Source organism: Denticeps clupeoides, chromosome 5, assembly GCF_900700375.1.
Source record: "Denticeps clupeoides chromosome 5, fDenClu1.1, whole genome shotgun sequence".
In the NCBI taxonomy this organism is placed as follows: Eukaryota; Metazoa; Chordata; class Actinopteri; order Clupeiformes; family Denticipitidae; genus Denticeps; species Denticeps clupeoides.
Window position 1 is genome coordinate 13,534,185 of NC_041711.1, and position 24,365 is coordinate 13,558,549.

The window sequence follows — 24,365 nt, forward strand, 5'->3', positions numbered from 1 at the left end:
TACTCCTGTTTACTATCTGCAACAAACCTGGATCCTTCTGCAGATAAGCAATTATAGCAGGAACACTACAGATTTAGAGTAATATAATCCATATATGAATTCATACATTTCACAAACTGGGTCCACAAAACAAAACCCCAACGCTATATCATAAACTGAAGCCAGTGACAGGCAGCAGCTTCTCCTCATGCACCACTAGGACAGACAGTGCATTCTGTATACCTGTGAGTCCCTCTGAGACCCGCACAGATGGACACTACTCTTTAGTTTTAATGAGACTTTGTCATGTAATTTGTTTTTTTACTGGGCTTGTACACGGTTGAGCATGAACACCCGTACATCACCGGATCCTGATGGATGCACAATTCATGATTCTTGTATTGAAGATTATCAATAACTCACTCATCCGCTGCCCATACTTGCTGAATCCTAAACAGGGTGTCAGCTGCCAGATCCCGTCCCAGAACAATAACTCTTAACAATTAATTTGTAATAAAAAAAAATATTCACCAGGTCAACTATTTTCTTCCATAGATTCCCCTTCTCACCAGAGCTTTCAGTGGTGCTGTTCTGTTTATTCTCCCCTGTGCATGAGCCATAGAAAGAGTTGCAGGCGTGGAGCAATGTGGGCTGTAAGGTTTTAGTCTTAGTCAAATCCATACTCATTTTAGTCTTGTCAAGAGCATTTTAGTCATATTTTAGACATATTTATTAGTTACTAATTTAGTCTGCTCGACAACAAAAATAACATTTATTTCTTTTGTAGTATGTCAGTATGTCTCAATGGGCTTTGAATGGCCCCACAGTTGACACCCCCCCACACTTGACCCTTCTTCTAATCAATGAAAATTGTATTTTAGTCTCTTTTTTTTAGTAAAGCAATTCTATTTAACGCAGTCAATAGGTATCTAGCAGAAAAGACAAAAACAACATTTTCTTTTAGTCAAACCCATTTCATCATTTAAAAAAACCATTCATCCATTCCAGTTAACGCATTTCTCAACGTGTTTTTCAGCGACACTTCACTTCATTGTAAAGAAAGTGCATCCAAAGAAGGCATTGTCTTTTTCTACCAGCCTCTGATAACCCATCACAAGTTCCCTGAACTCTAATTAATGCCATGATTGTGTATTGCGGAAGTGATGTCATCTATTCAAGTAGATATAAATACTGCATAAAAATTACATGTAATTAGACATTTTAGTCTCGTTTGATATATACATGATATATTTCATTCTAGTTCACGAAAAACAACACTACTATAAGGTGTGGTAGCGGTACATGGGGATGCTAAGGGAGCATAAAAAGTAAGAAAGCCACCCAGCACATGGGACATTACACTTTTTACCAAGTATTACAGGCCGATGGAGAGAGAGAGAGAGACAGAGAGAGAGAGAGAGAGAGAGAGAGAGAGACTTGATCGGCCTGCTTATCGCAGGACTGCCCAGGGCCCGGTCTGCTCGCTGTGATTTCGCAAGGCGGGTCGGAGCACAGCAGATGGCTGGCTGACGGCTCGGCTGTCATCAACTCATCAGCCCTCCTCTTCATTTACGTCTTTGTCAGACACAAACTGTGCTTGTGTGTGTGTGTGTTGGTTAGAAGTATCAAACAAGCGTTGACAGACTAGCTTGATAATTGCATAATGACATGTTATGAAAGGAAGATGATGAGGGATTTCATGTTCCCGGATGATTGTGTTGTGTCCTGCTGGACACTTTCTAATAAACAGGATTCAGGGGATCTCTCTCTCTCTCTCTCTGTATCAGTCTCTCATTATTTCTGTGGAGGATTGTACATGGGACGATTCTTGATCCTAGTGGACTGTGTGGACTTTTCTTTCTTTTCTATTTTATCTTTTTGAATGTATTCGCTGTCTGTGGAAGAAGTTGCTTCATATTTGGGGTGGTAGTGGCCTAGTGGGTAACACACTCCCCTATGAACCAGAAAACCCAGGTTCAAATCCCGCTTACTTCCATTGTCTCCCCGAGCAAGACATTTAACCCTAAGTTGCTCCGGGGCGGGACTGTCCCTGTAACTACTGATTGTAAGTAGCCCTGGATAAGGGCGTCGGATAAATACTGTAAATGTAAAGGTAAATATTACCTGAGTAGAATCTAGCTATAATAATCTGGGTGTGACTGGATATTTGAGGGTGTCAGGGATCCGCAGCAGTGCAGGGTAGGAGGACGCATTCACATAACTTACAAACAGGGTATTTATTAAATGACAAAAAGCACAAGGACAGTTACATCAGGACGTGGTAAAATACAATGACTGGACAAGGACTAGACACAGTCAGGATACATTTATACACGTGACAACAAGTGCGCACAAGCAGGGCATCAGGAATTCCGGCCCGGAACATGGAACCGGAGCACCACGAAAAGTCTGGCTATGACAGAGGGTGTATGTTGCCACGTTTTGGATTGCTTTTCCTTTAGTGTGAAATGATGGGATGATGGGATCTCTCTCTGTGTCTGTCTTTGTCTGTCTTTTTGCTCTGTAGACTGAACTCATAGCAGAGGCCAGGTCAGGTCATATCGAGCTGGTGGATTTGGTAGTGTGCTGCTGTGTCTGTCTGTCTGTCTGTCTGTCTGTCTGTGTTCAGACTATAAACCGGGATCTTGTGTGGACGGAGTGTTGATTCAACTTTGTGGCTGTTTGTTGTAGGATTTAGCCGATACAGCAATTTCTCAGTATTTCACCGTAAAATGTTGTAATTAAGGATATGGCTCAATTAGCATGTAATTTAATCGGTTTCGTACTGATAACAGGGCTCCAAACATTCCCGCAAGTACCCAGGTGACAGCCTGGTCACATGTGCTGATTACTGCAATGGAAATACGACTAGTTACAATTACAAATCATCAACAAGGAAAAAAGATGTGGAAAACCCTGGTTTGTCTGCCTGTCTTTATATTTTTGTCACTGTCAGCCTCCAAGGCCTCTGTGTCCCAATTGTGTCCCATTATGTGTGTGTGTGTGTTTGAGTTGGCAGCCTTAAAAGCACTGAATTGTGTCTCTTAGTTCGCTTTGTGCTCAGTCGTGGGAGGGTCGTTCCCTAGGTAACCTTACAACTGTAATCCTGCGGGAGCGTGGAGGGAACGCCGGTACCCAGTGTCTGTCTTACCCGCCGGCAGAATATGGATTTTAGTTGTTAGTCTCGTTTCCTCTTGTGTTGTGCCGTACTTCCGTCATGATAACGCATTTCCTGCGTGCCAGGTTTGATAAGCATGTGCGACTGTAGCAATTCCAGGTCTCATGGTTTGATCCGTTTTCGTCTACGAGGACTGGATGCATCACGATGCATCCCAGCAATTTTTCCTACAACACATTACTTTACAAAATGTTTTCAAATATGTCAGTGATATAAAGTTAATGCCTCGTTCACACCAGGCGTTTTTTTCGTGGCGTCAGGCGACCGTTTTTCTGCTCATTGAAACAAATCAAAGTGTCGACGGGCATTCAGCACAAGGGAATGGATGACGTCAAATTAACGCTGCGTGCAACGTTTTCTTGGTGTCAATTTCTGCCGAAGTCCAGAAGAACTTTAAACAGCAATCAGCAAACAGCGATCAAGCTACAAAGCGCAGTAAAAATGTGGCCATTTCGACGAAACCGATCTCCTACCCTGAGCGAGCCTGTACTCAGATCAGGCCGCCGCAGTCACTACCGGCACTACTTTTTAACTAGAATTTTTATACAGCTGCCAGAAAATCACCAAGCAACGTCATTACGATGCAATCGATTATGTTCTGCGCTGCATCAATGCAATATCGGCCACATCACGATGCATCGAATACGAGTTTCCTTTCAACACCCCTGGTAGGAGGGTGCGAAGGAACGAGCTCTGGGTTTGTGTGTGATGGTGAGTGTCTGTGTGTGTTTTTACATGGTTCGGCACTGGCCTAGGCGCTACTAAGAATCTGCGGTGAGTAGGGTATGAGAGGATGATGAGTGCGAGCCGAGCATTCGCAGCTGCACGCTGATGATGCCACTATTGACCCTCAGTCGCCATTCTGGGAGATTTTACCGGTTGGGTCAGACACTTATCGCGTAAGAAAGACATTGTGGCCGCACATCCCTGACTCACTACTGGAAATTACTGGAGCATGGTCCTCTTCCTCGTCATACTTGACCGGTGCGTTGATAATTGCTCCCGAATCGTCTGCAAGCGTGCTGAAAACAACGGCTGCATCGAGCTCAGTGACGAGTTCGATAAGGGAAACTGGCTGCGCCATGTCTTAAAGGCTTCAGACAGGCTGTGTTGTCTGGCCTAATGAACTGAGCGCAGCGATGCCCCGCCCATTGCATCCATCCACCTGCCAGGTTGCATTTGTCTGAAGCTTTTAGTTGTCATTCGGAAGGGAGCGCAGACGCCAGATGAAAGCTGATGAGTCCAAGGCTGCAGATTTTCTTTGAAATTACTGTGTCCTCTTGCTTTACCTTATATAACTTGCTATATTATTTTCTGTTGGACACAGACGTGCGCTGTTCCCGGCTGTGTTTCTGCCTTCATTTTAAGGGCTCTGAAGATGTCCACAAAAACCTCTCAGGAATCAAAGTGTCCATTAAAATGGCAGATCCACTCCAGAAGATGATGTTCATCAGACTGATTGCTGTCTGGGTTTGTGGCTGATAGCAATTTGTCATTGTAGCAATTGTACAGCATTGTTCCACTGTAGCCGTTACCCTGACGTGGAATTTTATGCTGTGTTTTATTACAGCAAATATCAAAGCAAGTCATTAAAAATGCTCTAAATTTCATTAAATTTCATTTTCTTGAAGGAAAAACTACAATACCTGAGATCCAGAACACCTAAATATTTTGGGAGGTAATGCATACATATGTCTGACGATTTTAGAGGGTCTCTTCCTGCACCAGTGTTTGTGTGAGACAGATTATTGATACAGATCAATGGGCTGCTATACCCCATCTGAAAGTCAGTGGTCGGTGGTAATGGTGAAACTACAATGTCTTTGTGAGCGTCTATAGATGTTAGGTGTAGAGTGTGTGTGACGTTAGTGTGACCATTAGTGTGTGTGTAAAACCTTACATAAATTCTGCTGATGACATGCCAGCGTATGCTGTCACAACACTGTCACAACGTACCACATAGAGGAACTGTAACGTAAATAAATCTGACGTGGCACCGTGTTACAACACAAACAGGACAAACTAAAGTGTGGTGTTTGGTCTTGGCTGGGTGTCCCTGTGGCGTGGGTGCCAGCTGCGGCTACCGCTTCTCCTCTCCAGCCGCGCCTCGGACAGCTGAACCAACGAGGAGCCACGAATACGGTTATCTCTGCCTATCAGGCGACTTGTCAGCCATTTGTAATGCCGAGATAGGGTTTAATTGTGCTACTCACTTGCCAGGTAATTATTCCAAGAACAACGTGGGCCATTGTTCTTTTTAGGAATGTTTTTGTGTGTTCTGGTGCTGTTTCACAGTATATTTATTGCTGCAATCAATTATTTTCTCTGAATATATTACAACATTCATTTTATAATTCATTCATTTTGCTCATTATGTACTCAAAGCTGCTTTCAGAGCGCATGGAGGGGATCAGAATCAGAACACTGCAAAATACCAATTTTACATCATAGAGAAAATGTTGCTATTGTGAGTGAATTTGTTGCACCATGAAAATTGGAATATTGTGAAAGGAGTTTAATCCGAAGTTAACCAAACCTTCATTAAATGTAAACTGCTGTAAGTGCAGTGTTTATTACTCTGGTTTATTGCTTGTGAACATTTTTTTTTTACCATCAGTCATGCTCTCAGAATACAGAAATATCCATAGAACTGAAATGGAACTACAATCTTACTATAAATACATGGATGGGCCAAATGGTTGGAAGTTTACCTTTTTGCTTCATATTACCCGTTTCTTCAATATTCAACTTTTTTTAGATCTATTAGTATATCCATTAGTATATTTCAGTTATAATATGGAACATCTATGTGTGAGATTTTCCCCCATCTGTGTCTACAGTGCAGTGCACTTGTGAGATGGCTGGATGATGAATGTCTCAGAGTTATCATGTGTGCATCTCACTTAGATATGTGGAATGTGGATTGGATTTTATTGCGGCTCTACAGATGGGTGTCAGAGTCGATCCTCACGAAACTGAAATGTTGGAAACTGATTGATCTCACACCCTCAAAGCTGCTTTTACGGGGAAAAAAAACGCACTGGCGGAGATGTACAGTCTCTCATACAAGGCAAGGTGGGTTGCCTTCAATTACGGGTGTCAGAATGTAATAAATTAAAAGGTTGTTTGTGCGAGGCCCTTGTCTTGCTTATATTTGCATGTGGCGTTGTCTGCTGTGTTATTATATCCTAATTTATGAGGCTGTGTCTGTGTTGTTACTGAGGTAACGGGGTGGCGAGGTGGGGTTGCACTTTTCTGCTGTTAATGAAAAACCGCTTCTCTTTACCGTCTGTGTGTGGATTGCAAAGTACCATAGATTGCTTATGTTGATGTTGTGGGTTATAGGTGGCCATTTGTATATAATTAGAGACAAACCATTTGAAGAACCCCAAGAGTGAAAAGTCTTATTAGTTATTCAGCAAACTACACACATTTTTATGTAAAAACAACGAAATTGTCTGTTTCAGTCAGGCAAATGGGTTTAAACAGCCATAACCGTAATATCCGGGATAAGTGACGAACAATACTGCCCAGAAAAGATAGTAAAGTAAAAAGTGATAGAAAATTAGGATAGAAACATGCACTTAGGAACCATTCATCTGCAATGTCTTAAGCCTAATGTCTTAACATGATTACAGTTTAGAGTGAGTTTCAGTAATAAGGCCCCAGTTCCCTACCTAAAGTTGAGGTCACACAATAAAAAACTAGGATCAGTTGCTAGGTAACATAAATAAACTTAGATTACTAGTGCTGGATTGATTATTGAGTTTGAGGTTTCTTGAACATTAGTTAACATTTGTTATTTTGCCACTTGCATCTTTAATACAAACCCTATTGTACATTGTTCTCATTAGATGACTTAAGGAATGTTGCTGTTAGTGAGTTGAGACGTGCCTCTAAGGACTTTGATGTAATGGTGATATTGCAAGCATGGACATGTGTTGCTTTTTTTGAGACAATTCCTAGAGGTAAAGATGGATGGCAAGTAACAGGTAGATCAGCAGCGTGTTACGGGTTGACGGTAAACTTGTGTTTACACCATCTTCTCCCCGGTGGGAACCATGTGCGCAGAGGAACAGATGAACCCTGCCTCTGGGTAAGCCTGATCGGAGCCGTCTTCGGTGACGCTGGCATGTTGTTTGGTATGGAGATGTATTCCTCCCCAGCTGTTCCTGGGGAGCTGTGCTCATAAGACAGAGCAATTTAAGGCTCCTTTAAATATGCCAATCAAATCTTAGGAGTGGCGGATGGCATGCACAAGCATAATTGTGCCGCCGGGCGTCCTCAAAACGGCGGCTTGTTCTGTGAGAAGAATGCTAATTTGGCTAATTCAGGCCCACCATGTAACTTAACAGAGTTAAAACCAGGCAAATGTCACCCAGGGACTCATAATAAGGTAAATGTGAGGCTTTGACAGCTAAAAGCTTTTCTTCTGCTCTGCATCTAAAACCACTGTCAAGCTGTTCCCCTCTCTTTCCTTCTATATGTATATATGTGTATTCATTTCCCCCCTTAACCCAAACCCAGTCTCTGGGGCTGATGTGAGTGTGACACGTCTGTAAGTTCAAAGCCCGTCTCTTGGTGTTTGATGTTGAAGGCTGAAGGAAAGCATGTTGCTGAAGCCACCTGCTGAAGGCTGAGCAGACAGGTCTTGCTGTGCATACAGCATCCTGGGGTAAAGCACTATGAAGTGTGAAATGCGTGTCCTTTCAGCACGTTTCTCATGAACTGTCCTCATCAGGGCTTTAAATGAAACACAAAGCTGCCTGCATTTCGGTTCGCAGCAGAGCTTCATATATAAAAACACTGGGATGTGTTCGCTCTTCCTACATGGTGTAACTTTTCACAGGTTTTAGATACAAAAGCAGCCATATGTTCATTGTTGAGTACATCATTTGGATGAGTTCTGAATTGAGTTTACAATGGCGCTGCATGGAGTGAAATCAGAAGTGAAGAGACTGAATGTCAGACTGCAGTGTGGTGCAGGTAACCTATACAGTGTATTCCAAGGGTGAGATGCAAAAGAAATGGAAGATAAGCAGAACCAACAAAAAAAGACAGTTGATCCTGTGTTCAATAGCGTCCCCTTGTGACCAGGGCATGCCAGGGCCGGGACGTGACACTTTAAATGTCCGTTCCTTCATAACTGTCTGAGTTACTGGTTCTGGAATGCTTCTGCGGCTTTTCCCACCAGGTACTCTTTGTGGTTTCAGGGTAAAAAAAGTAGAACAATGGCAGATTTTGTGATGACTCCCCCAAAGTTATGTAATGCTATGTCAACTGAAGTATTCAGGCACATCACCAGAGCCACACGTCTTTCACTCATTAAACCCAGTTTGGGGTTTTTAATTTGAGAGGAGGCATCCATCGCCCCTCACTGCTGCAACCATGGGGAAATGAGCAGAATGAGCTTCAGAGACGTTGTTAAATCAAACACATCCCCCTTCATTTCCCTTTTTTTCACTTTGGATTAAACATCGTAATGGCTTGTTTCAACGTCCCCCATAAGCATTTGAAGAACAAGCCATTAGTTCTACAACTTTTCGGCCTCCCTGCCGAAAAGACAGTGTCTGTGCTGAGTTTATTGTGCTTTAATCTGCTAAAACAACATCCACGCTGTGTAATTGAAAACTGATGTCAGTGCCGGGCTCAATTCCTCCTGCTGTTTGAAGTTCAGAGAAGGTTGGGTGGATCTTCTTTACAATCTGCTCTAATAAGCGTCACTCCTGTCATTATGCTCTGAAAGCAGGAACATAAAGAAGCGCTTTTGTCCCAGGGCACCAGACTCAAATTGGCAATTTCTCGCTGACAAATTACTTTTCTCTGCACATCCGCTTTATTTTCACCGCCCATCAACTCTCTCTTCCCATCCCTCGCTTTCTCCGAGGCTCTCGCTGTCACATGCTTCCTGCTGGGTCGGAGAAAAGATTTCCCTTTTAGATTTCCTTTTGTGCTTATTGGATAGGAGAGCTGTCATTTGTGCCAATTGTTCATTCACATCTGGTCAGTGCAGGTAGACATACGCTGATTCTGCCATCAACCTATTCATTTTTAAATATGCTGCAGTGAAAAAGCATTAGAAAGGCTGCTGGGAGGACTAGTGGTCGTGTGTTTTTTTGAAGATCTTTGGAACAGGCCCTCATTTATCACCACTTGTGGTCAGTAGGCCATGCTCTCCTCCTTTCTGATCACTCGGCCTCCCGCCGTACCAGCCTGTCCACCCTGTGGTCCCTGTAGGAGCATCTCTGCTTGCTCCATGTGTCACACCATGCTCGGTCGGAGTTGGTGGTCTGGCCAGCAGCTCGTGCCTCACCAGCCAGCTGGCTTAAGTTAAGGGCAGGGGAGATTTAACCCGCAGAGATAGACCTCTGCACTGGCCGCCATGCGTGCCATCTCAGGCTGGCGCTGACATCAGACCTCACTTCCTAGGGGGATATGAGGACAAATAACAGACACACACACACACACACACACACACACACACACACACACACACACACACCCAAACAAATACACATTTATTCCAGTGGACTTCCAGTAGGCATGCAAATTATATGTGAAAACCTGCCTGAGGCAAAAGCACTTAATCATGTCAAAATTTTATTTCTTACCAATTGGCTACATTATGGTTCTTAATGGCTTTAATTAGCATGTGTTATTAGGCTTCTGCTAAATGAAATGATTGACCCTGAAATTGGCCTCTATACAACCCCATAGCTCATCCATGGCTCATTCTGGCCCCCATGGGTCTGGTTTGTTGCTGGACCTGACCAGCTCATTCAGCCCTAATCAAACGTGTAATGGATATTTTCGGCTAGGCCACGAATCACTCTGGCCAATTGGGACCAGTTTAAGACAGTGAATCATAAGGAGGACCAGAGAGGCACATCAGGATGTGAAGAAAAGAAAGTGTGCAAACACATCCAAGCAGACACAGGCTTTGGAAGTGGATGAGTGGGACACACATACAACGTTTGGATTAGTTTTCCCGCCTCATCCACAGCCAGGGAGATTAGAGGAACAATGAGGGACTTTAATCTGCTGGATTAGAAGTAAAACTGAGATTCAGAGGCTCTAAGAGTCTGTCATTTTCAGACGAAGATCTTCTGTCAGATCAATTGGAGAGATAGTTAAGATGTTATATACATGGACTGCCAGGGGAATATCAGAAGAGTTGGGTCCATCTGGAGGTGCCCATTGGCACATGTGGCACATGACCTGACATCTCTGTGTATGTTGTGTTCCCACCTACTGGAAAAAGTGTTAGGTGAGAGTTGGTTTTTAATTCACATTCATTGGGTAGCTGGTTTGAAATTTGGGCATAAAGAGTTGCATGTACTCATCAATTTAAGCACTGGCCCTTACTGAGATGTTCTTGAACCTCATTTTCCTCCCACATTTAACCACTGGAAATCGATCAGATCGTCTTTTTATCCAGGGCACTTTTTGAAACCAAAATCAAACCATCTGTACAATCGTGAATGAAAGTCCTCTGCTGTGCGCAGTGCTTTGGCTCCAGTTAGTGTCCAGGTAAGATGGAGCCACGCAGCCAGCACTGCTTCATCTCCTGCTGCTTGGGGAGATTAATGGCAGGGGGATCTGGCTCCTGGTGGGGAGGGTTTCATTGTCTGGGCTGGTTCTCTTTCTGGTGCACTCTTATCTCCATCCTGGAACTGCGTTGGGCCTCCATCTTGGCTGGCAGAGGCTTGTACGTATGAGGGCAATTCTCTGGAAAACGAAGCCAAAATGCAATTTAAGATGGGATATCAGATAATGTGGTACATCATTTCATTTAAATGTATTTGAAAAACTGAAGGTTTGCAGACATTTTTACTATTTTCAATGAAAACCAAGCAAACTACTATCATTTCAGTTTATATATGTTATATAAGTGCATCAGGCTTAATTTAAACATGGAAGTTTATTGTAACAAGTGAGACTAGTTTTCTGGTCCCGTGCATCACATGGCAAGTTTTTAAACTGCTTGTATGGCTTTTGTCATAACTTTATATTGAACGACCCCAGTAAGGCACGACAAGAAAGACATACATGTCACACTTGTTCATAGTTCTGACCTCTAGTTATGGGGATAAAGTAACTTGTGTTCTCAAAATATCCCAGGCATCACGTGGAGAATCGTCCATGAGCTTTTGTTGATTTCTGTATATATAACGAGAAAAGAAATGGATGTGGCCTTGGACTTTTGGACTGTAAAATGTTTTTGTCACCGCTGTGTGTGATGTTGTGAAGTCAAGGTACATGGCATTAATAGGTGAAAAAATCCTTTTCTGTGTGTGTGTGTGTGTGTGTGGCATGTGTAGGTAAACAGGCTGTTTGTGAGTTGCTGATGCAGAGGTTTCGCAGCAAGAGGTGCCCATTGCCATGGGTGATGACACAGCAGCTCGTTAACGCTGGTGTCTGGCCTGCCACAGGGGCCTGGGGCTGTGATTTATTACCCATGATCCTCCCTGGCCTTCTCAGATTAAAGTGACGCCCCGGCTTGTGCCACAAACATAACAATTGCATTATAAACTCCGACAGGAAAGCAGGGAGAGCAAAACAGAGACAGACAGAGAGTGGTGAGGTGGAGGAAGAAGCAGCCTGGACGAATGAATGTTCCTGTCTCTATCTGTTTGAGCAAACCGTTCCAAGCTGTTAGATGAAGAGAAAACACACACACACACACACACACACACACAGAACTCCTGATGCCATACAAGTAAACATAATATGCCATATATATATAATATATTTAAATTTACTTTTTAAATTGCAATCTCTTTGATCTGTTCCCTTCTGAGGGAGCAGAAGTTTCAGAGATGGTTTCTCAGAAGTGCACGTCAGGAGGGGTGTGCTGGTGCGGTGCAGACAACTCCCCGCTTACACCATACACTCAGTAAATAAACATGCGCGCAGACGCACATGAACCAAACATGGCTGCCAGGGCGCACGTCTCTAACTAGCTGTCCACGAAACCCCTGCTTTCAATTAAGGGCCTGAAGATGCTGCATTTTTACATGTGTGCACACACAGATGCAAATGTGCATGGGGCACATGCATATGAACAGATTGTAATCCAGCCTCATTTCCATGTGCTTATTAGTGTCAGTGTGGGAATTAGGATTTGACCTCATTTCCTGCATCCACCCGCCTCCACAATAAACAGGGGAGATGCAGATTCATAACATATAACTCCGCCCCCTCCTGCCGACGTTCACCCTCGCGTGGTCTCGATCGTTCACACTTTCCATTTAAACCACAGTGACCTTTCAGTTTCTGAAAGGTCATTACGGTACTAGCCCTGTGCTGAAGCATTATATTAGCTTGGTGTTGTGCAGACTAACCACAGTGGATGGGACTGCACCCTTTTAAGTGCTGATTGTGGTTCTGGAGGTGGACACATGCTCATCATGCCACATTACAGACAGTCTGAGTGATTTTGGTCATGGGGTCCTGTTGTTTGCAAATGTATGTATGTTAATGCAGCTTCTAATCATCATCGTTACTTCACATTCACATTTTTTCCATCTCCTGATTTGATTCATCTACTGGGAAAGAATAGAGCTTGAATACAAGATTTTTTTTACATTTTATTTATTTTTTGTGAGCTATGTTATCCATCAGAAAAATCGCTGCTGATTCATAGTCAGGGCTTTCTCTGTGGTGCTCGGGGGATCTGGGGGAATTCTTGAATGTTAGGGTGATCATGATTTTTGCTTGTGTGAAGACAGTGAAGATCCAAAGCATTGGTGGTTGTGGTATGACTGGTGAAGCACCGGTCCCCTAAATCTTCATACTTCCCCCCGTTTTTTTTTTTTATAGTTCACTGGTCTTATTTGTCTCCACTTTCCCCTCCCCTCATTTTCTCCCAAAATGAAGAAGGGTAATGTGACTCGGTGACAAGAACGAGGAAACGAGGCAGAAGGCAGGAGTGACATGGGGAGTAGAGGTGATAGAGGAGGACTTTCTCTGTCAGAGGACGATTGGCAGATTAATGTACGCTCTTGCCTTTCCGGGTTCCTTGAAGCGGCTCCCCAGCTGGGACACGGCGGGGTTCCTGTAGCCAGCATCCCGGCTACTGGTAGCCGCCAGGAGCAGATAATGGCTTGATTGTCACATCCATCCGAGATGCACATTTTCACCAACTGCCTCTCATTAGGACTTTATATTCACTTCCATGGGGGGGATTTTTCCAAGGTCTCTGCAGCGATCAGTGATGCACATACGCAGACAACCCTCTTTTTTTACTGCTACTTCACCCCTGAAAGGATTCATTTCCAGCTAATGTTGTGGATTCTTATGGACTAAGTTTCCCAGCTTTCAATATTTTTCTTCCATATTTGCTAATAACAAGCATGTAAAGCTACCGAAAAAAACATCTTTACATTAATGACAAGGTCTGTCAGAAGGCTAACACATGTATGCACTCAACATAGTTTGAATCATGTACCCAGTGTGTGCCTGCCTAGATAGCACACAGCCCTGACTTCAGGACATTCTCATGACCAGTGACCAGTATACACTTTTGAATATGTCTTGAATATGACCCATTTTTTCAGCACTTAAAAGACCCTGATATTATTTAGCAAATATATTGAAGGCAGACCATTAATAATGTGTCATATGTCATTTTGGGAGGAAGGCTTTCATGGCTGCCCACTGCTCTCAACTGGTGATGGGTTAAATGCAGTGTACACATTTCATTGAGTGTCAAGTGCTGTGCAGCACATTTGACAAGTAATCAATTTCAAATTTATTGGGTTGCAGGTTGAATTGTAGTTATTTTAAATGATTCGATAACAAGCTGTTGTATCACACATACCGCTATACTGTAGTGTCACTGGCCGAGTTCGGGGACGCATTCGCAGGCATGCTTGGAGCGGGTGGAGTAGTCGTCGTACGGGGAGAGGAGGACCGGAGGCGCTTGGCCGGTGATAAGGCGGCCGGAGGTGAGCTTGAACGGGAAAATGGCCGTGGAAGCGCCACGGCGCGGCGGGGAGGGAACTCTGGCTCCGTGGGGGGTAACGGGGAAGATCGTATTAGCAAAAGGGGACAGGCAAACTCAAGGTCAATGGCGGGCGAAGGTCGTGGTCACACTGGAGAATCCGATTAGAGATCATCGTCACAAGAGGGGCAGGCAAAGTTCTAGGTCGGGGACAGGCAAAGGTCGTGGTCATGGATATCAATCAGTCGGGCGTGGGAAAATAAGGCTGCCGTCTATGGAAATAAATTCGTCAAAGAGCGGGCAGTGTCTCCTCAGTGTCATCTAGCTTTTATACTTGGTGCTGCCCGCTCTCACTTCCGTTTCCGGGTTGCCGTCTCCCCGGCTGGTCTGGCACTCTCTGGTGGGCTGGAGGTGTATTGGCCATGACATGTAGTCTTCAAATAGCTTTGATAATATGTCAGGTGATAATATGTCATATTGTCAGGGCTTGAAATTAATTAAAATAATTAGTGTTGGGGGCTGACCTGACATGAAGAGGCAGGAGGTTCCACATCAAGATCTGACAGAAGGGAAGTACGAGGTCACTGAGATCACTGACAAGGTCACTGATTTCAAATCAACTCTAGATTTCACTGGTAATCAGTTTGATGACACTTAACTTGGAGTAATGTGGCATAGTTTCAAAGATTTAGAAAACAGATGTGGCACCATGTTGTGTTCCAGCTGGAGACAAGACTCCATGGTCAGACTGACCTTGAAATATGACATCTTACAATAATTCATAATAAAAGCACAGATTATTGTCTTGAAATATCTAAAAGAAAAACAGCAGACCTTGATTTTAAAAGAAAGACGGTGTAAGAATTTATCTGCTTAATAAATTCAGTGTTGTGGGCAAATAAAATGTGAAGATTGGGGTTTAAAATATTCCCTCAGATGCAACTCTGCTTGGCTACACACTGCTAAAGGGCAGAAAAATACAGAACAGTGAGGGTAGAGTAAAACCTTTCCATGCCAGAATGTAAAATGCTGAATTTGACAAAATGTCACCTATTGTTTTTCCTTTTCAACCAAATTTCAATCAAATTTACTCCAAAAAATAATTTTTATTACTTTATATTAGAAGTGTGTATGTGTGTGTGTGTGTGTGTGTGTGTGTGTGTGTGTGTGTGTATATATATATATATATATATATATTGACTTATTATTAGATTCTAAAGGACATAATTTTTGTTTTACAGTTCAGAGATTGTTTTGTCTCTCAGTATCTGCCAATGTCACGCTTTGTGAACAAGTTATAATGATTGAGCTCTAATACAGTTATAATTATTACATAATTTTAAATTTAAAAATCTTGTAAAGATCTAGGTGCACTGTAAAAAAAAAGTTGGGAAAACTTTTATGCAACCGTCTGAATGTACACGCTCATGTAGTTGTGGCATTGGCGTGAAGTTGAGAGAACTTTTTACAGTGTGAAGGCCCTGCACCGTAATCCTGCTTTAAAGTGCTCCCCTTTGAATGATGCTGCCGGTGGGCTATATAGGACAGTTGATTTGTTTCTTCAGACGTTGTAGGTTTTAACCTGTCAGCCACCTAGACTCCATTAAAAAGCAAAGCACACCATGAATGATGGCGTCACGGAGGAAGCTGCAGGACAAAGTGTTTCCTGCATCCCCTGCTTTCCAGAGCACCGGTCTGAATACCGTGTTTTCTTTTCTTCCTCGGATGATCGGTGGATTTATTTGCAGCCAGAGAGGATGCTGCACAGCCCAAGGAGCTTCTGGTTCTGTCAGCAGCAGAATGTTCTTTATCACAATTACCAAAATGCTGCTGTGGACCCCAGTGAACCGCTGATAGATGTACAGAAGTATGCTGTAGGCCGGTGAAAGACGACTTGCAACCTGCCACATTCATTATGAGGCTGGTTGATGTGAATCAGTTGTGTCCTGGAGGATGTGGGCGTGTGGAACCGTACACTGATTCAGCTAATTGATCCAGCCTGATTTGTGCTTAATGTCATTGTTTAGTAGAGGGATGCAGGGTTCTTGTAGTGTTTCGATGGAACTTGCCCCATCCATCATTACATCTGGTTTTAGCAAAACCACTGGTAGGAGCGAATGAAAAGCAGCTAAAAAAACAGCTTTATTTCATCCAAACCAAACCTCAGGACATTTTGAAGGATTGTTATTGGGTATTCTCAGAACTCCATATGATCTAAATTTTTTGTTCCCTCCCCTGGATACCAGAGAATAAATAAAATAAATAAATAAAGCTGTAATTTGAATAACTCCTTCCTGGGCTTTCAGTCTATGACTTGGGGACAAGTTTTGCATGTCTTTGTTAGGCACATAGGGGACACATTCAAAACAGATGTAAATATGAAATTAGCCCAGATTAAAAATATGGTAATTTGGTAATAATCACATAGGTAACTGCGTTAACCTACTGTGCAGTATGCAGCGCGTGGAAGAATCTGAAGAATGTCACTCCTTTATTTTATTCCTCTGCAGCTGGAAGCTATCACAGAAAATGGCAACCCTCATTACTCTCCTCGTTCCTTCCGTCGCATCCTGTTCCCCCGTCTGTTACTTTTATAATCGCGTTGAATGTTGTGCGAAGACTGTCTGTCCTCGCCCTGTGCATATAAACTCCCCTGTAATTAGCCTTCCACAAATAGCCAAAAGAAAGCGCTCGCTCTCTGTCTGTCTCTCTCTTCCTTCCTTTCTTCCATCCCCTCTCTCTCCCGCGCCGGTGTCTGGTGGCATGACGCTGCGTTTTGATCTTTCCACAGCTGGTCTTTTGTGTTTATGGAGCAGAGGGTCCCGGTGTGAGCCCGACACCGAAGGTGTTTGAAAAAACAGGCTGTTTGTTCAATTGGGCTCGGAGGCTTCGTGGGCAAATGCCAGTTGCTCTGTATTAATATTTCATGAGGCTGCTAATATGATTTGGTTTTATGGGATCCGTGTGTGTTTATTTTTTTTTTGGGGGGGGCTACTCTTTCAAGCTTAAACAAATGAAGCATACGGGCCTTACCTTCATCAAAATGGGATTATATTAACAGGTAATTAAAATGGGGGCGTGTAGATTCTGGGTTTATTTAAAGTCATTCACTGTGAAAGATCGTGTTAATTAGTCACTTATTGCTTTGGAGAAGGGGACCGTGCTCCCCATATTAAGGCTTATGTGCCTTTCTGATGGGAAATTGAAGAGGTGCACCGAAATTGTCTCGTTTTTTTGTTTCCTTTTGATCTTGTTCTCATTTTAGTTCAGAAGGTCTGAGTGTCAGTCATTGTACATTATGCCTCTCGCATGCAGAACTCGGACTCTCATCTCAGGCCACTAATGGCCATCACTGTTCCAACCCGTCTCCATATCCTGGTGCTAAAACGTCGCCTCTCTCTCCCCAGTGAAGTCTATTGTTGGTCATGAAGGAATGAAAACACTCTACTTTTGTCCTTCCATCTGCAATTTGACGTCTGAATAGAGTGGGGAAATGAAAGAACTGGCTGGAAATCTGGGGTCGGGTGCTCCAGCTTTTGGAATATTAGGTTTTATGCGGGATGATGTATTTAGGTAACGTTAGACATTACTTGGCTGTCTCTCTCTCTCCCTCGGCATTCCTGAAAAGAGGTTTTGTGTCTGGGCTGCTTGATAAAGGTTTCTAAGATCGTCTTGGCTAAGGCACAACTTTTCTCTCTCGCCGCACAGATGATTGCTCCACTCACTATTATTTGGAAGTCATTTGTGAAGAAACTGCTTACTTTTTTGGCTTGTGGTAATTGTGTGTGTGTGTGTGTGTGTGTGTGTGTATACTATAGTGTGAATGTCAGCAAGTGGGATCACTCACCTTGTTTTTCTTCCCTGACTCTCCAGGCTCCTGCTGAGCCCTGTGCTGCTCGAGGGTCTCTGTGATTGGAGGACCGGTGGGGGTGATTCCCTGATAGATCTGATAGATTCCTGGGAAATGCTGCCATTCATTCGTCATTGGGCTGCCATTACTGAGAAATCAATTCTTTATATCCTATCCACATAGCATAATAAAAGAGTTTCATGCAATTAATGTTAATATTATACAAAAAAAACCACTCAGATTCTGTGGATCAGATATACACACAGGGTGGTATTAGCCTAGTGGGTAAAACACCCGCCTACGAACCAGAAGACCCACGCTCAAATCCCCCTTACTACCATTGTGTCCCTGAGCAAGACACTTAACCCTAAGTTGCTCCAGGGTGACTGTCCCTGTAACTACTGATTGTAAGTCGCTCTGGATAAGGGCGTCTGATAAATGCCATAAATGTGTCACGTCCATGTGGGCATGACGCGGCGGGTGAACGGAGAGGAGGACGAAGAGTGACGAGGAATGAAGGACGCTTTCACCTGACATCACGGAACAGGGGTTTAATGGTGAATCACAGGACAGGGGAGACATCCGAGACGTAGACACTGGTGAACACGGAACATAACGTTAAAGACCTGACAGCGGACAGAAACGAACAGGGCAGCTTTATACAATTAACACAGGTGAGAACGATTAGGGAACATTACACAGGACCCCCATTTCGGACCGGATCCTGACAGAATCCCCCCTTTTATGGCACGACACCTGGCGGGCCAGATGAAGCAGTCCATGAAGGAGGGGGGAAAAGTCCATACACAGAGTCTGAATGGTTCGAGTGGACAGGAGGAATCGAACGGAATCGACTCCAGGAGAGAAAAGATGATGAACAGGGAGGAATGATAAATGACTGAATGACTGAATGAATGGTCCAGTATTCATGATGGACGAGCGGCGGTTCTCCAGTGCAGACGGCTTCGGGCCAGTTTGGTACCGGCACCTCGTCCGCCATCCGCATGCGTCCGGCGCTCCCTGTCAGTCTCCGCTCGCCCCCGCTGAATGGCCGCTCCTCACCTTCAACGCCGCCAGACACGGGACTGAGAGGCAGGGGTCGGGACCCTGCTGAACATGAAGCCATGGAAGGCCAGGGACAAGGAAGCTGGCGGCGTCCTCACGGCGAGTCCTGACGCAGCCCCGGAATGAAGGACGCTTTCACCTGACATCACGGAACAGGGGTTTAATGGTGAATCACAGGACAGGGGAGACATCCGAGACGTAGACACTGGTGAACATGGAACATAACGTTAAAGACCTGACAGCGGACAGAAACGAACAGGGCAGCTTTATACATTTGACACAGGTGAAAACGATTAGGGAACATTTCACAGGACAACAATGAAACTCCGGTCCGGATCCTGGACCGGAGTAACCCCCATTTCGGACCGGATCCTGACAAAATGTAAATGTACACACCCATACAATTAGGGTTTAAAAACTGTGGCCTACTGGACATCACATGGATGGAAAGGAACACGATTGGCCAGAATGAGGGAGAAGCGGGGGTGCAATCTGTGAATCATAAGGCTCCTCCCAATTAAAACTTCTTAAAGATCTTGAAGATCACTTAAGGTAATAAAACTGTGTAATTCATTACTAGGAACACACATATGCTCCATGACCATAACAGAACTGCTCTGCCCTGCGTGTAATAAGGGTATAACGTTGGGTATAATAGCCTGGAGCTTTATTTTTTGTGAAAGAGAGACTTTGTTCACTCATTACAGAGACCATCGCTGCTGTTGTGTCTCTAATGTTTCATTTAACTTCAATGCCGGGATGAAATCCAGATAGTGACACTTTAATGAGCTCCTCTAGTCCGCTTTTGTTTGTTCGGGAGCACCATACCAAGCGTCGCCCCACCTGTAGGAGACTTTAACACACCATGGTCCTCCATCCTCGATAATCCTTCACTGGGGAGGCTTTGATTTTGGAGCTGCAGAAAATAAACCCGCGTTGCCTCCTGATCAATCCCCTGATACTTTTTTAATCGCTGCTTGCGTCGCGTTATTGACCCACTTTGTCAAACAACCAGCCAATTAGTGAGGCTGAGAGGCGGTCAATGGCTTAGTGGGCACGGCTGGGCCGGCACACGTCTGATGCGGACTCCCTCGGCCGGGCACAGCACCGCCTGCAGGCCTATTAACCCCTGTTGCTGAGGGCCACACCGATCGACTCCCGCATTTCAGTCCCAATTACTCTCAAAATACAATTTCTGTAGAACGCATTACGATAATCCAATCTTTTATACTAACTGAGGTTCTAACAAAGTTAGAACACTTTTTTTTTTTATTTTTAACTACATGAAGAGAAGCGTTCAACAGCCGGGAAGTTTCTTAATGTGCCAGAGACTGCATCAGTCTCTTATGGACAGAATAAAATGACTCGCTGCATCTGGACCAATTGGAGGACAGCTGGCTGAATTGTGTTATATGTGTGTGTTTGAGGAGGGTAGAGACGGGTTTGGATGACTGGCTGAGCTGTAGACGCTGCGTGCAATTTATGAAAGGACACCGCATCCCTTCATGGATCACTGGCAGCTGTCTGGCAATTTCTGAACTGAAACGGCACTTTAAACATGAAATGCTTTTTTTTTAAGCCTTTGTAAAAAGTTTCTCGTCGTCGTCTGAGAAGATTAAATCCTCCTAGTCACATTAGCATCCTTGTGCCATATATACCCACACTTAACGCTGTTTTGGTGGTATGATCTGTGTGATGGAGACATCGTAGTCACATGGACACGTTGTACTTTGCCTGTTAATTTTTTTTTCCCCTCTTGAGTTTGCACAGATAAGCTTCACAGAGATGGAGCACACAGGAGTTCAAGCAGATAGAAAGAATAAAAAAAAAACTTTATTTAGGTATAGTGTTTATTTATTTATTTATTTTGTATTCCTTTCATTCCTTTCAAGGCTCCCTTAGGGAAAAAATGTGCTGCTTGCGTTCTACAAAACGAGATGAGTGAATTAAAATGAAACCAGAGGCTTTTGTAATGCAATTCAGGTTTTTTTTCCTGTTCACTTTTTTTTTTTTTTACTCTAAGCAAAAATGCACTTTTGACTCCTCTGCATCACACATGCCTGCCCCTTCATCTTGGCCTCCACAAAAGGCTGCTTTGCTCTGTAAATTTGCACCACCAGAAATCCCTGTGTTAATTTCTTTTGGAACCTCTCCTGCATAAATTATTGGCAGCAGATCTTCACCAGAAGCTCGATGTTGGTTTGCAACGTTCACCTCTGACGTGTGACCCGTGTCGTACGGCCAGCAGCGAGAGGCAGGCAGCGTGGGAGTGTGTTGGGCCAGCGAAAGGCTGTCAGAGAGGGTGGAGGAGTCCATCCTGTGACTGGGAAAACACCAAATCTAATCCAGAGCAGTGAGGTTTAAATCAAATAAGCTTCGAGCCAAGAGGAGAGGAGAGTAAAGTAGAGACCCTGTGTGTGAAATCTTTACATGTAAATGTGTCTTGTGCTGGACTGAATGTGTGAAACTATGCCAGGATACATCTTTCAGGAGGAATGTTCCTCCCCTAACATTGGTTGCCAATGTATTTCTCGCTTTGAATTCGATGCTGAAATGAGACTTTATTCTGAATGCGTTCAGTGCAGTATATGGTTGTGTACGGACATTTTCTCAAAGATTCATGGGTCAAAAGAAGTGGCCATTTACATTTTGTGTGTGTAAGAGAAGGCAGATCTGACCACCCAGTCTGATACAGGATGGGTTGTACCTTTTGTTCTATAGAAAAATAAGTAAACTGTCAAAATTTCAGATATTCAATTTGGAGCTAGTGTCAGCAGCAGTAATAGCTGCAGATTTGGCCGGTGACCTTGGTGGCCGCAAGGCAGTAACTTCAATCTGAAGTGCAACCATGGCTTTTCAGATAAAGCGTTTCCAGATATCAGCAGAGAAAGCTGTCACTGCTTGAATACGACACTGATGGAAAGACAACATGGGAGGCTGCTCCTACCAGTGAGAACATGAAGCCAAATCTGCTGTCTTGATGATGTGGGTGCAACGTGCCAGCAGAAATGCAGCATGCAGGTTTAAAAACTTTAGATCATGGAAATGGAGGCCATTGAGATGTGCGGATTTTAAAAAAAGTATACTGCAGCCAACCAGCAAAAAGCACTAGACCTGTGGTGACTTCATAAAAAAAAAAAAGAATAAAACTGATTGTAGTAAAATAAAAAATATATAAAAAAAGCTACAATTTTGTTCTGATTTGTAGGACTACAATACATGTCTCCAAAATCAATGGCCAATTCAGATAATTGACAAAAACCATGTCTGTGGTTAACTCTGACGTAAAAATACCTTCATGTTTTGTTGTGTGGTATAATACATTTATTGTCTGTGGCATTTCCCAGAATTCTTTCCTTTCTGATTCACAAATTAGTATGTTCTACAAATAATGAAAAGATTTATCGCTTACAAGATAAATTGATTTCACCATGTCTGTCAAACATTGTTCACTTTTTCCACCAATGAAATTCTCATACATCAAGTTCTAAAGTGAATACAGTGAATAGCTCATGGTCAGCCTACTTATATATTCCATTAAACTCGAATATGCCACATACTGAGAAATAGATAAAAACATCCATTCATAGTATTACAAAAGAAATGGCATGTTTTCACTAATAACATCTGCATGCTCATAAGAGAGCTAGCAAAACAAAAATCACTTGCACAAAGCCGCTTTTCTCGTGATATTTGCAGCATTTCAATGAATTCTTTTATGTGCTTGATTAATGTCAACCAACGTTGCTTCTGTTCCAGTAAAGCTAATTATAACCAGACATTTTTCCCAGAGATGAATACTCGCAGCACGCTGTTGTTCCAAAGAAGATTAAATTAAATCTGTGTTTTTGGTCAATTTCTTAAGATAATTCCTTCTCCTGTCCTCCTTTTGTCTTCTTCACCTGGAATTGCTGTCATAGCTGTCAAGAGTTTTCTCTCCTGACTTTGAATGTTGACTTATAAGATCGGAATTGGAATGTTGGATCATAGCTGTCGGTAACTTTTTTGAAACAGGCTCTGAATCTCGACTAATTTGTCAACTGTCACTTAATCCAGACTGAATCTGAAGGCACATTTTTGTCTTTTGCAGATGATGAAGTTTGCCTGGGACAATTACAAGCACTATGCCTGGGGGAAGAACGAACTGCGACCTCTTACCAGGAATGGCCACATTGGCACCATGTTCGGTGAGTCTGTTAATTAGCTGTTGACTTCATAGACTGAAAGCTTCTGTTTTAGCACCGTTTATATTGTATAGGAAGTTATACTCTTTGAATTACAAAGTGTACAGTTTTCACTATTTATATTTATTAATATACTTAATATATTTTCTGAGGTAGTTCATGGATTTTGTGAGAAACAGAAACATTCCTTGATACTTTAAATCATTGTTGAAGAATCAGAATCAGCCTGAACTATTGATTTGCTTCCATATTCTCCAGATATATTTTTTGATTGTTCTTGATATGTTGAAAACTATGGAAGATTTTAAGCACAAGAATTCAAATGGCAATTCATTTGGTAATTGTCTATTCAATATTCAATTTAAGCACTTAATTTGATATTACATTTTGCAATATGTAATTAAATGTGCAAAGTTGCAATAGGTAATTAAGAAAGCAAACCTTCATTCATTTTTTGAATAAAAAAGTATTTTGAATAAAAAATAGAATAACAATTAATTGAATTGCGTCCCATTCCATTTTGCCATGGGTTTTCTGCACATTTATACAAATGGTAAGTCAATATCCAAAGTGCGGATGCAGTCCTTTATTATTTTCAAAAAGTTTGGCATTTCGCATTGCACTTCGTATTGCAATTAGTTCTGCAAATCAGTTTGTAAATCCTTTTGAAAACCCATGGCAAAACAGAATGCAATTCACTGAATTATTATTATATTAACTAAGGATTGCATCAGCACTTTGCAGTTTGCAGATTGCCAATTGCAAAATGTGGTATCAAATTGCCAAATAAATTTCCATTATAATTTTTGTACTTATAATCTTCCATAAAAAACAAGGGATTTTTAATGAACAAAAAACACAGGAGCAAACAAAGCAAAGCACCACAGCAAAATGTGGGGTTAACTGGGGTCTACTTTCTTAAATCTACGTTCCATTTAGCCCAAACTAACGAACGTGCACTTGTGGGTTACCAGGTAGCACCAATTCTCTGATTAATGGTCCTCATAATCCACACTTCACAGTATCATGCAAGATCTGTGTTTAGAACAGCACCAACCAGGACTCTAGTTTATGATCCACTGTGAGGGCATATTTTACTTGATTTTTATACATCTACTGTCTGCCATGTTGAAATATTGATGCTGCTTACGAATAGTCAGACTT

The 24,365-nt window shown here is 42.9% G+C and overlaps 1 protein-coding gene across 1 annotated transcript in view; it reads left to right on the forward strand.

The window, feature by feature from the left end:
• Positions 1 to 24,365, forward strand: part of LOC114789936 (mannosyl-oligosaccharide 1,2-alpha-mannosidase IA) — a 155,675-nt gene that overhangs the window by 50,285 nt on the left and 81,025 nt on the right. The window contains exon 2 of the mRNA XM_028979422.1: positions 23,108 to 23,204. Within this exon, the coding sequence (XP_028835255.1) occupies positions 23,108 to 23,204 (97 nt within the window). The remainder of the gene's footprint in view (positions 1 to 23,107; positions 23,205 to 24,365) is intronic.